The 14,975-nt window shown below is 36.6% G+C and overlaps 1 protein-coding gene across 1 annotated transcript in view; it reads right to left on the minus strand.

Annotated features, from left to right (window-relative positions):
- Positions 1–7,426: 7,426 nt before the first annotated feature.
- Positions 7,427–14,975, minus strand: part of LOC134796404 (protein hairy) — a 29,264-nt gene continuing 21,715 nt past the window's right edge. Inside the window, exons 2-4 of the mRNA XM_063768604.1 lie at positions 14,250–14,345; positions 11,942–12,224; positions 7,427–11,471 (exon numbers count right to left, since the gene is read on the minus strand). Coding sequence (XP_063624674.1) covers positions 11,200–11,471; positions 11,942–12,224; positions 14,250–14,345 — 651 coding nt within the window. The 3' untranslated portion in view covers positions 7,427–11,199. The remainder of the gene's footprint in view (positions 11,472–11,941; positions 12,225–14,249; positions 14,346–14,975) is intronic.

Here is a 14,975-nt window from a genome sequence, read left to right on the forward strand (position 1 = left end):
TCATTGTATACAGGCGTCTAAAACTATGAACTGTAACGCTGCAATACGTCCTTCTGGAGTCACGCCCCGACATATCTATGTACATATTGTAAGCAACCCAAATCTCATCGGTAACTGTCTAAAAACACCCACATTTTTTCACTCACAAACCTAATCTATATTTACTCAACATGATGCCCAGAAAAACTTCTGTTTACACACATTTACACTTTCGCAAACACTGATTGAGCCAGACCGCCAAAGAAACGGGTTCGAGCTAAACATCCCGGCGACATCGCACGTGCGCTGTGGGTGGTGTGTCTATGTTTTTTCATGTTTGAGGTCTGGCGGTGAATAGAACCTTACCTATGAGTAACACAGATGAGTAAATTAATCTGTTTCAACTAATTAGGTGCATGTCACATTTAATGGCACATGAAGTTTAGAAAATTTCTTAATTTCTTATCAGAGGTGCTACCGCAAAAACCGAAATTCGCAAATGGCGGGGATTCTCTTTTACTCCAGTGAAGGCGTAATTAGAGCGACAGAGAATGCCCGCAATTCGCGAACTTCGATTTTTGCGGTTATAGCCCTGTATCAATTTCAGAAGTTCATGAAATTTGTCTGTCATTATTTTTTGTCATATATTATACTTACTTAACTCAATTAGGTAAGCTGATTCCGAAAGTTTGAAACAATGTCCCATTTTTAATAGGTACGTACCAAGATTTTCGGTAATTTCCCTCTCCTTTAAATATTAATGTAAGGTGGTGGCACCGGTGCTCGGCGCGGTCCCAGTACATGTCATCTTGAAACTTAAGTCATTGTCAATAGAGGTGACAGCAGGGTGTCACCTATTGGGCATTAGCATGTCGAGCACTAGTACCACCACCTTAATTGATCTGGTAAAGAAAGGTAAGTAAATGTGGGTATTCTGATACAGAGGTTTTCCTTCGGCCTTTCTTTCCATCCTTTATTTAGACTTACCTACATTTATATTAATGTTGGTTGTATTTAAAAATATAAAAAACATACCTAAGTACTTTTGTTTATTTTAGTTTATTAGTTGAGCGCATCGCCAACAAACTGTTTTACAGTTTGGCGAAACTTTAATTATAGGTACACTGTTCTTTGTGTTTTGTTAAATAAGTAAAACAAAATACGCTTACCGATGGACTAATATTACTTAGTAATACAATATTTATATTACTTGATTAGGCACCAATAGAAGCATAACCAAAACACTGTTTTTGAGAAATTACGATTTAAAAGCAAACAGGAGGTGACCAATTTGGCCGCTTCAAATTGCTATTATTACGGCCATCGAAGTTGGCCACCCTGATGTTACAATTATTCTCTAAAATGCTTCGGAAGCCTTTATTAAATACTAAAATGTTTATTAAATGGCTATAGAGATATTATTTATGGGTGGCTTGAAGCTGTATTTTTGAGATAATTGTTAGTTCCTTTCTAAAGAAACGACTGTGGAATATCCAGGCCATCAGGAAAAGAAACATGGTAATAACTCAAATAACAGACCTAGGGCTAGATTCTAATTTATTTATTTTTTAAGATTATAAACTGGTTTTGATGCGACCTTCACAATCGCCTTGGTGATTGGAGCGCATCTAACGCACGACGCACGACTTTCACTTCATTTAACATCACATGCACTATTCAGATGGCCTACCGCTAACCACGTTCGACGTGTTGCCTCCCTGTCACACTTATGTACGAATTTACAAGTGCGACAGAGAGGCAACACGTCGAACGTGGCTCGCGGTAAGCCCTCAGCATCGTGGGCGACCCTCAAGGTCGTATCAAAAAGATCAAAACAAGTGAAATCTGTAACCGGCTCCTAACGTAGACACCTACTCCTCAAAATACATACATACATACAGTAATGTAAGTATGTAAGTACCGTAATTTTAGGACCATTTTTCTCGTATGGATATCGAAACCGCTCGCAATTTCGAGTAGGAATAACACAAATTATCAAAAAAACCAATGTAAAACTGTTTTGAAAATGGTCAAATAACCTTCAATTCCTATACCAATGGTCAGAATGAAGCTTACCGGCCGCAGCGACCACCTAAATAGTTCGTGGTTGGAATCACGGCGGTCTTGCACAAAAACGAGTACGAAATCCAGACCACCGCACAGAGGCCACCAAGGCAAATGTTTTAAAAAACCATACCACAAACAAGACATGACCTTCCGATGGACTTCTGAGTCATAAACACGCAGAAAAAGTTGTATCTTCTATTTTCAAAGTTGGGTCTGATTGCTGGCAATAAAAACGGACCCGACGCAGTTTCATTGGCATTTGATATACAAATGTTCTTAACTTAGCGCCACTTGCACTATCTCACTAACCCGGGGTTAAGCGGTTAAACCGTTAAGCCAGTATCAAATTGTACTGGTAACCATGGTAACTCCAGGTGGTTAAACATTAACCCCGGATTAAAACAAAAAAAATCTAAATTACGGGAAGGTACAAATAATACGGCTTGTTAAATTTGACAGACGTTTATGAAGACTTCTTCATGAAGATGAAATGGAGAAAGTTATACCCTTCTATAACTCTCTTCATTTTACCACCCTAAACTGCTGCCCTTGCTGTCTCCTACAGATTCATTTGTTTAAAAGCAGCCATAATAAAATTAATGAAGTCTTCTCTTAAACAAGGGCGGGTTCAGGGGGGAGAGGGCATGGGGGTCTTGACCCTTTCCTAGGCCCTGGGGCTAGGACAACAGTAGATATTTTTCTTAGCTGGCGACCTCCTCCGACTTTATAGTCAGGCGACTCCCCCTTCCCCCTGACTAGAACTGGATCCGCCCTTGAACGCTGCTGTTGATCTACTTTCAAGTGAATTATGCACAGAAAGAGACACGAAACGGGTGACACGTTATTCAAAGACTTAGCATAGCCCATAAACGGATAGGTCGAGACGAAACATCCAGTTTGAATAAAAGTTCTTGCTTCAAAGTCTTCAAACGAAGCTTGTTGTCTTTTCAATTAACTCGCAAACATGATCGTGACGTGAAAATGCCAAGCAAAATGTACCGAGCAGGTAATCAACAACACGATTAACTAACCATTCGTCAACCTTATTTCCAAAGACATAAGGTATAGGTATGGCCAATAAGTGTTTACATAGGCACGTAGTCAATCTGCATACAAGCGCCATGTTGGGTTCTCATTAGCTCTTGTCACGCGTCATAACACTGATTAATTGTGCATCTCACTGATACCCTGTGGAGATAAAAATACGTACAAATATGGTCGGTAGGGTTCCGTAGAGGTAGAAGTAGGAGAGTCTAAGGTCGTGACGAGTTTCATAAGGTTTAGATCAAATTCATTGTTAAACTTACCGCAGCACCAAGTGGGGAGATAAAAGTCAGGTACGTAGGTACCTGACTACCACGTAATTTTTATGCATAATACTACCTCTACTACTGTTGCGTTTCCCACTCCATAAGGCCGTGCAAGTACCTACACTTTCGGGTAACATGTCAGCTAAAAGACTTTTACTTCTGGCCAGGCCTGCCGCAAAGGTCTTCAACGACCAACGGTTGCCTGCTCTCTTGTCCACCTCCTAAATCTACCTTGTTGGAAGCTACTTGCTGCGTCTTCCGTTCTCATCATTTCACAGGATATCCTCTTCCAAACTTTCTTAAGTCTCTAATTCGTTAAGATAGCCAAATTGCGATCCTAGCTTGCTCCCGCTAAGTGATCAGCCTTCTTATTAAACCCTTCGTATACGGAACCCTAAAAAAAGGAATGACAAGAAGCAAGCATCGACCTTTCCGTAACGAGTAGCCGTCACTCAGCGGCCCGACTGAGCCTCGATCTTGACATGTTCAATTTACGTACCAACAGCAACACATTTAATTGACTAATTATGGACCCTATGTATTTGCTATAAGGGTTATGTGTAGGCTACGTTACATTTAAATGCAGCACGATGCATTCGTCCGACCGAATGATAGGTAATAAAGTCATGGAATCGAATGCTCTCAAAACGTTTAGGTATTGACGGAGTTATCGACCATTTTGGACGCGATGCCACGCACTGCCTAGTTGTTAATTATTATGTGTACATACGAGTATAGTACCTAGGTACCGTGTTTGTCAATTACTCATTCATTCTATTTTTTGTTGACCTAAAGATTTTCCACACCATATGTATTTTTTGCAAACTAAAAATAAATATCATTGTGCACGGGCTACCAAACGAATAGCAGAATAACCCAATTTATTTCTCAATCTCGTTAATACAGTAATTCAGGACGCTAAGCCTTAGTTAATCCCATCAAAATTGACTATTATTTAGCCAAAATTACAAGGATACAGTCATTAAGATTGACGTAAACAGTGGTTAGAAAAAATGCGGCCGCAGCGACCTGGGTGGCTCGCCAGATGTTTTAAATTCATAAAAAAATCACAACCATATCAATTACGGCTGGTCCTTAGAGCACGATATCGTGTATTACACACTTAAACCTTGTGAATTTTAATGCGAATCAGGGTAAACAAGTATTCATATTCAGTTTTTATTAATATCAATAAATGAAACGTGTAGTTCCATGCATTTGAGCTTTTTATTGGTGCGTTTATCGTTATCTTAATTAAAATAATAAACGAAGTAGCTTGAGATAAAGTAATCGCTTCGCCACCCAGCGTGGGGAGGCTTCGTGTGTTCACGAAATTAAATAATTAAGTCACGCTGGATCGAAGTTGGCAAATTGCCGTGGTCGGTGCCATAATTTGTGCAATAGTGTGTGATTAGTGTCCGAACAGTGCAAACATACGTAACAAATTATGTATTTGGACCACCGGCAGTATGTAATTAGTCGCCAAGGCAGGAGAGGTTGTAGAATTGGAGCAATTACTTACATTTACTTATTATTAAATACTTTCCATAAGAAAGACGCTCGTTTTTCCGTTCTATTATGATCCACATTTTCTACTGCTACTGACTATGGCTGGTACCAGTAGTACCGTAAAATCAAACTATATTCCAGTAGAATAAACTATTTCGCGATTTCTGGGTTGGTACCATAGTAAAAGTTGCTTAGTTAAATCCCAAATCCTCCCTGGCAACGGGAATACAGTTATTTTTTTGCCACCCTGTATATGGCCCACAAGTTCATCAGGTAGTTAAGTTTGAATTACCTACCAATCTTCTTTTTGGTGTGATGAAAAAATTAAGCCTTAGATTAGAACTGCGACATCCAAAAAATTATTCACACCAGGGGCCCATTTCTCGAACGGTATTAGACTAATATTATTAGTCCGCGAACTGTGAAGTCGTATGAGTTACCATGGCCCCATTTCTCGAACGGTATTAGACTAATATTATTAGTCCGCGAACTGTGAAGTCGTATGAGTTACCATGGCCCCATTTCTCGAACGGTATTAGACTAATATTATTAGTCCGCGAACTGTGAAGTCGTATGAGTTACCATGGCCCCATTTCTCGAACGGTATTAGACTAATATTATTAGTCCACGAACTGTCAAATCGTATGAGTTACCATAGCAACACACTAATAATATTAGACTAATATCGTTCGAGAAATGGGCCTGACGAATTAATTTGTATACAGTGAAACCTGTTTAATTGGCACCTGGATAAATGGAAAACCTCAATAATTGCAACCAAAAGTCCGGTCCCGGTCCCTTGAGACCAAAGGATAATTGAAAATATGGAACCTCTATAATTGCAATTTAGAGTTTAGGGCTTTTCGTAATTTTGCCTATGTAATTGACCACATCGCAACTATGACCTCTATAATTGACACTGTGCTAAAAAATCCGTTATTTTTGCTCTTCTTTTTACCTCTATTATTGAAACGAGTCTTACTTATTACCTCTGTAATTGAAATAATGTATGTAGTTGTAGACAGCAGAAACAATATTTTAATAGCAATGATCATTTTATTTATATCTTCATCCAGAATTCAATTTATTTATTGGGTATCTATCACAGCCTGTTGTAGTAGGTGAAATAATTTTGATTAAATCAAAAACAAAGTATGCTTTTTACATTCTAATAAAACTTTCTTCTACAATTCAAGGGATTTTTTAAACCCAAATGCGACTGTAATAAGAAAATAAAGTGGTGATTAATGTAGTGTAAAAGTGCAAGTATAAACAGATGCTATATATAGACCAGAAACCCAGAACGGAAGCGTGTAAATCTACTTTCAATGGTTACTTGCACCTCCATAAAATAAATTTGTCAGGACGCAACCTCTATTAATGAAAACCTCTATAATTGACACAACGATTTTTTGAACCTCGTTAATTGACACGACCTGCTTAAATGAAAAACCTGGTTAATTGACAAAAAATGGCCGGTCCCTTGATATTGCAATTATCCAGGTTCCACTGTAATAGTTTTGGTAAATACTTACTTAAGTACATATCAAATCTGTTATGTAGCGAGACACGACACCTACTTATTCACAAGAGGCTATATCAAGTTCATAAGTGTTTTGTTTACAGTAATTTATGTAAATACCCTACCAGGAAGGCGATTGACATGAGTGTCAACTCGTTAATGCTATCTTGTAAATCGCTTCAGGCATTATTAAAGGTACTTATGCCTACACATAGTTACAGTCTCATATTAAATATGTTTTTCGTTCTATAGTATTTTACCTTGTATAATTTTTAATTTAATTTAATGTATGTTAAATGTAAGATGTAGTGTTTGGAAAATATGTGTCCTCCCGAATAACTTGGCGGAAAATTGGTAACTTAGTGGTATCTTAGGCATAAGATAGGTAGTTAATTAGTTAATATACTTACGACAAATAAAATTACGTTCTAGACTTTGACTTCTTTATAGGTACTTATGTTTATATAAAAGCGTTTTAGTGTTTTATTTCATTAAAATAAAACAAATAAGTCGCTTAATTTAAGCAAGTTATTTTCTTGGTTATTGCGAGTTTCATTGCATTTTATATTAATTACATAGGTAGGTTATTACGGCAGGACGGACTTATCTTTATTTCATCAATAATAAAAGTAAGAAATACTGAAAGCGTAATTTCATACAAGTTATTAAAAAAAATATCTTTAAAAAAGCATTTATGGTAAAAAATCCGATAGCTTTATTCATAATCATTGGATTTTAAAAACTGTTTAATGTACTTACTTATTCATTCTTTTTTTCTGCGTAAGTACCTACTTTAAGTTTATGCCTCGTAAAGTATTTGTTTAAGTATTTAAATATTTCACTTAATACAATTTGATTGCTGATTCGAAGAACGCTGGAGATCGTCGTGGGCCGTATACTCGTTTGCAAATTATGTGGTATTTCTTTTTATATATATGTTTTATGTTTTTAGAGTTGTGATTGTGATGTTGGATTTCTATTTATATGTATATCGATAAAAAAGGGATTTTCTTGGGATCAAATAAAATACTTTAATATATATTGTTATCATAAATGTATTTCTATTTTACTTAAATGGCATATTCTTTTAGGTACATTTAGCTCTTAGTTTTAGAAACTGTACACTTTTAGGTACCTTATACAACATTAGAGGCATCTTAGTATTTAATATCACGATATATACTCTAATATACTTTATTCGAAGACAAAAAAAGGTAATACGTTCCTGTTAGACACAATAAAAGTTCTTAATATTTTAATTTAGGTTATATCTTAAATATGTTTGCACATAATAGTTGTTACACACCTATACATGTGTGGTAGTCGTGTAACATTTACAAAAAGTTGAAAGAGTTTTCAGAAATTTCACAGGAAACAAAGGAAACTTTCATTTTGGAAATGAACACATCAATCGCCATACAAAAATATGCGAAATTTCCGAATTTTTTCCATTTGGAAATTTTGGAAACTTTGGAAACTTACCGATGGTACATCAATACACACATAGGTACTTATTAGATATATTTTTAAAATAAAATTTACTTTAGCAATGCCTTCGGTTATATCTTCAAAACATTACAATATCTTAGCTTAAATCTACAACTGATTTACTAAGGTTCTCAGCTTAAAAACGCATGTATGTAAAAAATATACTAAGGAAATAAAATAAAATATGAATGATGACAATCTTTACTATATAATATATCTATGTATATGACACAAAATCTTGACATAAACATGCTGAAGTCAGTACAAGGTGATCATCAGTGCAAAAATGAGGTTTATTCCCGCGTGTTACCATCATATTACCACTGGTAACATCTGAGATTACTTTTCTCTACTTTTACCAATGTTATAAATATAGAAACAAAGCAAAGGGTTTAAGATGAACATAACCCCAGGTGTTACCAGAGCGCCAACAATATGGTGTTAGGGCATGAATACCGAAATTGAGGAATTCCAAAATGCCGGAATATCGGACTGATTTATACGATATTGCAATACCGGAATTGAAAACGACCACAATCGGATTTTCCTTATGGATTTTTTTTTAATATGCCTTGAACCATTTTTTGCAATGATAATGAAACTAATTGAAAAAGAAAGATTTTGTGTATATGTAACGCAAATTACAACAAACAAAAATATAATCTACACAAGGAAAAAAACACTTAAATGGTCAATATCAATACCGGTATTAATTCCGGAATTCCAGTATTAGTACAATGGCCCCATTATCGAATTTCAAAACGAGTATTGAGAATCGTCGGACATTGGATGCCCTAAATAGTGGTAACCGCTGGTAATATCCTGAAAGAGATGGTTTACAACGCTAAATTTCTTTTAGAGATAAATTTTCACTTATTACAACATATATTTCTGTTTGCTGGATTCCGCTTTAGGTAACTTATAAAGGAAGACACTATTCGACTGTTTTATTTCGGTAACAAGCTAAATAATTGAGCATTTATTAAATTAACCTACTAATTTAAACTAACTTAAAAAGAACTAAGTGAATTAAGTGATAAAAAGTGCTCGAAAGAAAAAAAAAGTGGTTTGGCATAGTTTTTACTAAAATAGAGATTAAATAGAATTGGCAAATTTTTTTTTAAATTAGAATGGCTAGTGTTTATTTATATTTTAATAAAACATCAAAGACAAAACACGAAACAAATGAGTCATAACATATGTTTACTTTGTATGTATGTTATACTTTGTTTGCTACTTTTATTATACTCAAGCGCCAACAACTCATTTTTTCTCAAGCACTTAAGATAAACATAAATTATTATAATCTCACTTAGATCTAAGTAATGGAAGACTATTCGATTTTGCTGTAAGGCACACAGAATTCTTTAAATGGACAGTTACCTATTTAATTAAGTCGTTTAAATATCTTATTTAAGTGTTTGTCGCTAGCGATAACATTATTATGTGTTAGCAAAGCCGATAACCGAGTGGTTTAAGAGTCACACAAACCCGCCGACAAAAAAGCCGCTCCCTCACAATCAAAGTTACACTCCTATTTTAAAATGACAAGCTTAAAAGAGCGCGTACCTTCATTGTATGGCGGTGGCTTGGTTCGTAGGTATAACTCTTAATGAAGACATGAAATTGTAGGTGGATATTTGAGATGTTTATAGGCCTCCAGGGTAATTAAATTTTCTATTTAAAAAGATGATTTGCTTGTATTGAGAAAAAAACATCTAATTTAAATTTCTTAAGAACACAAAAGCACAAAAGCTTAAAAATTGTTCTTAGTTTTTTTATTTTATTGATTGATAGTATATCTATATCCTCACTGAGTCACTGAGTCACTGTATGTTAATAAAATGCATAATATAAAATCCATTAAGGTTTTTATACATAAACCTCATAAGTAGGTAATACAAATTATCGATACCAGTAGGTATCGATATCGATTGAAAAAATAATTTAGCCAAGGCCTACAAATGTCAAAATTCACGTCCAAAATTGGATTTCTGTATAAATAATGGAGCGACTTACAGAAATAACACAATATAATGTTTGTTTAGGATTATTTACTGTGTTAAAATATATCGAACATACCGTTCTCTCACATAATCATACGAAATACTGCCTCAGATGTCTTTCACAAATTTACAAACCATAACTAAGAGCTTAACAAGGAAAACTAAATCAATACACCGTTAAAATTAAAATAAAGGCCGAGAGGCCGATTCTACGATTCTAATTTAAAAAATGTTGTGGTTATGAGCTAGTTTTGACACGACCTCGATTGTCTTGGTGATTGGCGCGCATTTATTTGACGTTCATAAGCGCATTGTAATATGCCTACTTGAATAAACTATTTTTTATCTTTTATCTTTATCATCTCACGCACGACTTTCACTTCATTTCGCATGCACCAAGGCAAGAGCAATCTTCAAAGCAGGGACCATTACCGGTATAACTAAAAATATAAATATCTCATAGCTTTCACAATATTTCTTTGATATTATATAATAGTATTTAGGTAAGCAAAATGATTGATCACATTAGCTGAATTAAGTGCATGTACATAAACAACCGTGATACCGAAATTGAATACCGGTTTATTTGTATGAAAATTTTACCGGTATTGGGTCCCTGCTTCAAAGTCTTATCAAAATAAGATCAAAACTGTAACAAGTTGTTAAACCAGAATCCGACTCCGAATGAAATTTAAATACATACAGTCAGCAGCAGAAGTTGCTAAGCGGGCGAGGTGTTCAAAATTACCTTGACACGCTCTTATTCTCTTAACAATAAAATCGCGTCAAGATCATTTTGAACACCTGGCCCGCTTAGCAACTTCTGCTGCTGACTGTACTTTAAAATATCGCACACATACTCGTACTGGCCATGCAAGTAACTTGAGGAAAATTTACACGTTCAATATTTACAAACATATCTAAATAAAACACACACGCTTTATTTAATCTAGGAACTTCATTCTTGCCACTCACAGACTTAAAAGTATATCACAGAATCCAATAAGTATTATGCTTATGCTCTTTTTGAGAATTCCGAATGGAAATGTCATTGTGAATACTTGAAAAAAAATGTGATGTAAGTTAAGACAGTGGGATTGACTTTACACTGGCTAGAAATTACATCATCATCAAAGGTGCTCACAAATATTTGAACACGCCTCTATTCTCAAGGCGTTAGAGTGTTCATATATCTTTGAGCTCCTCGGCCGCTCCTATATATATCTGATGACGACTAAACCACATAAAAATCAACAACCAGAAACACTGTGAACCGACATTCCTTCAGAATTCTCAAAAAAAGCGTTACAAAACACTGTCACCACGGTCTCCACGGTTTATCCTCCGTCGTCTTCCTTGTAACTAAAGCTAAAGGCGCTGGATCGTCAGCAGGTGGAGGCGAGCTCCATCCAGAGCTGGCTGGCGAGAAGCACCTGGGTTCTGACGAGGCGGAGGACGCTCGAGGGGAGAGGGGGACGAGGTTCGGAACTGCTCCAAGAGCGTTGGCGCTGACGCCGGCTGGGAGGACCAGGGCTATGTCGCCGTTGGAGAGGCGCGTTGGAACGAGGCGTACTCCGGAGCCGGGGCCCGCTGAAAGAGGAAACTTATTAGAATTGCAAACCTATTAAATTCTAAGACCGATAGCCATTTTATAGTTGCGTTTTGCGTTACAATGGTAGTGTCATCGAATCGAAACTTGAACGCAATCGAACTTGGGATATTGCTTTTACTAAAGCAGAGTAAGGATCTCGTTTTGATAGCGATAAGATATCACATTGTTTTGCTTTACAATGACGGATTGCCCCCTAGTATTATCTAGATCATTTATCTACTATAAAATTGTTTGAGCTAAATTTTACAGGTCAACTAAATAAACAATGATACTTCGCAAATGGAATCATTTGCTTGTAAAAAACTCGCCATTTGTAAGCATTGCGTTATTCATGCAAAAACATTACCTATAACTTCCAATTATTTCGACATTATACTTTTGCCATAATACGAAGACTGAGTATTTTTATAAAAAATACAGAACTGCCTAAAAAAAAGTGATAACTAACCCGATATTAAAATAGTAGAATGCGGAATAGCGGTCGCGTCCTCAGCATCAGACGGCGGTGTTGGCGCGCCCGGGGGCCTTGCCCCCTCCACATTCCCCTCCAAATGCTTCACCAGCCGCTTCCTCAAGCCGGCCTCCAGGCCCGGGAACCGGGACACTTCGGACAGACAATGCCGGTAGCCGGCACGAAACCGGTCCGGGGATGCCTCGGTCCGGAGACCTTCCAGATGCTTCACGGTCATCTCGAGGATGTCGGCCTTTTCGAGCTTCGAGTGTCTGGCTGGCTGTAACAAGAATGGGAGATGTGATGGCTGCTGTGGAAAGAATACCTAGCTTTGATGTTTTTTTTTAAATCTCCAAGCGCGATAGAGACAAATGATAATATTAACCTCTTTTCTGTGCATGGTAAGGATTTCTGTGCATTTTTTTGTAAACGATATTTTTTGCTCTAAACAGCCGGCCTAGCCAAGGTGTCAATGATAGCTATCGCTTCGACAATGCAACGCTTAGTGTCAGTTGTGTCTCTATATCAATCTTCTAGTTATATTAGTGTGACAGTGACAGTTGCGTTTTACTATAGCGTTGCGTTGCTACGCGGCCTGCACAACCGAGATTTGAACCCTGTAGGGAAGACTGAGGTGAGTTGAAATCGAAACAGACGTAAGTTAATCGTCTTGAAGCAGGGACGCATATTGAGCGACCCGCAGACGATGGGATGTGGCCGTCGCGGCTACACATCATTAGGGTTCCGTACCCAAAAGGTAAAACGGGACCCTATTACTAAGACTTCGCTGTCCGTCCGTCCGTCTGTCTGTCACCAGGCTGTATCTCACGAACCGTGATAGCTAGACAGTTGAAATTTTCACAGATGATGTATTTCTGTTGCCGCTATAACAACAAATACTAAAAACAGACACACAGACAGACAACAGTCGGGCGTGGTCAGTACTTGGATGGGTGACCGTTTTTTTTGCATTTTTTTCCGTTTTTTTTTTTTCATTATGGTACGGAACCCTTCGTGCACGAGTCCGACTCGCACTTGCCCGGTTTTTTTTCCACTGGTGATAGCAACACAACAAATGTCTGTCCATTAACCTATTTTTAGAAATGATTTACTCAAGTTACTCTATTGCCTATAAATAAACTGCTATTATATAGCACATTACAGGAGGTATCTTTACCACTTAAAATAAATACAGGTACCTATTATTGTATCGCTACGGGAAACGAATTAAGCGATCAATATGTCAATCATGATTTTTTATATCATTATATTTTATGCGACCCAATTATATGGCTAACAGGAGGTATGTTCTCGTTGAAAAAGCCAAAGGACTCGGCTATATGTCACTTAGTGTTTTTCATCTGTCAATGTGATGCCTACTTAAGCCTTATACGTAACATCGTTACTTAAATGACAATGTCATTATCTGCCCAGTTTGTTTATGTATTTTTTCGTGGCGTACAATTGAGGGCTTCCAGTTCGTTGAGACAATAATAATCGTTTGAATAAATAAATAAAAATAAATGCATAACTAATAAAGTTGATTTATTTCCTTATGACGTAAATATAATGGCAAAAATGGACGATCTACCCATATTAAATTTAAAAAAATGTATTAAGTTCCTGTTGTATACGAGATATAAATTATCTATTAACATTTAGAAGTCGTCATCTAACAAAAAAATTGCTACCATAAAACTAGCCAACTATAGTCCCGTTTAGTAAGAGTCAGACTGCACTATCTATATAGATTTTTTTTTAATTCTAGTTAGCATGCCAGCTAGGACGACTGAATTAAGTAAGGTGTGTGAATCCTTTAACTTGAATAATCGTATCTTCGTTCAAACTGTCAAATCGTATGGGTTGCCATGACAACACACTAATAACATTAGAATAATATCGTTTGAGAAATGGGCCCCAGGTGTGAACATTATTTAAAATTTAAATGACGCAGCTCCGAGGCAAAATATTTTCATAAAAGGAAGAAAAAACTCACACAAAACTAAAAATTGATATTGAAACTTATTTACCTAACGTGTTGAACTTGTGAACCATAGTAAAGTTGTAGTATTGTACTATACTCCTAAATCCCAGCGTCATGTTTGCAGTTTTGAATTTAGAACCTTCTTTTTTTCTATTATAGTTCAACATTCGATTTGCTAATGTCCTTTTAAAAGGTCATCGGGACGTAGGAGGCTATAGTTGGGTGGTTTTGCGGTGATTGGTTACTAAATAGGAATTTTCTCCCTTTTCGCAGTTACCAAATGGAACTTAAGGCGAAGTCATTAACCAACGGTTTACTTACGTCTTTTTTCATGGCATCCAATATGAGCGCCTTCAGTTCGTTGAGACAATTATTGATACGCGCTCGCCTCCTCTTCTCCATTATCGGCTTATTGCTCTGCAACAAAGAAACACTCATTATGAATATTACTGCAAAAAATATTTTTTGAAGACTGCCTCCTGTAGATTCCGCATAATGAGCATTCCACGGGGTGCCCTGCGTGTGTTGCGACTTTTTTTCGGCATTTAAAGCAGGCGATTATTTTTCTGTGTATATTTTTGACCATTTGTCATAGAAAAGGAAACTCTTAAACCTGCAAATCTTCAGAAAATTCGCGTTTGTACGGAACAAACGGTACACAATTTCCCGGAATGCTCCATAATCTCAAATGTACTGGGAAAAATGCATAGGTATACGTATGCATAGGTATAGGTATTATGCATCGGGGATCTTGCATTTTGGCAGAAAATTTGAGTTAAAAGAATACACAGGCCTATTCGGATTTCGAGATAATCACAAGATCTTGAGACGATTTAGAGATCAACTATCTACATTAGATATCGACTAGATGTGACTTGGATATCTAAGTCATAACTTGTCAAAATCGTTCAAGAGGACCTTCAGAATCGCGGAAACGTCAAATTTGACATATCTATCTTACAAATATCTTTAAATTATCCGTATCGTAACTTGTTGAAGTCTAGTAGAAATCTAATTCATTTTCCGAATCGAGCTGACAGGCATGAT

This window comes from Cydia splendana, chromosome 13, assembly GCF_910591565.1.
Source record: "Cydia splendana chromosome 13, ilCydSple1.2, whole genome shotgun sequence".
Lineage (NCBI taxonomy): Eukaryota > Metazoa > Arthropoda > Insecta > Lepidoptera > Tortricidae > Cydia > Cydia splendana.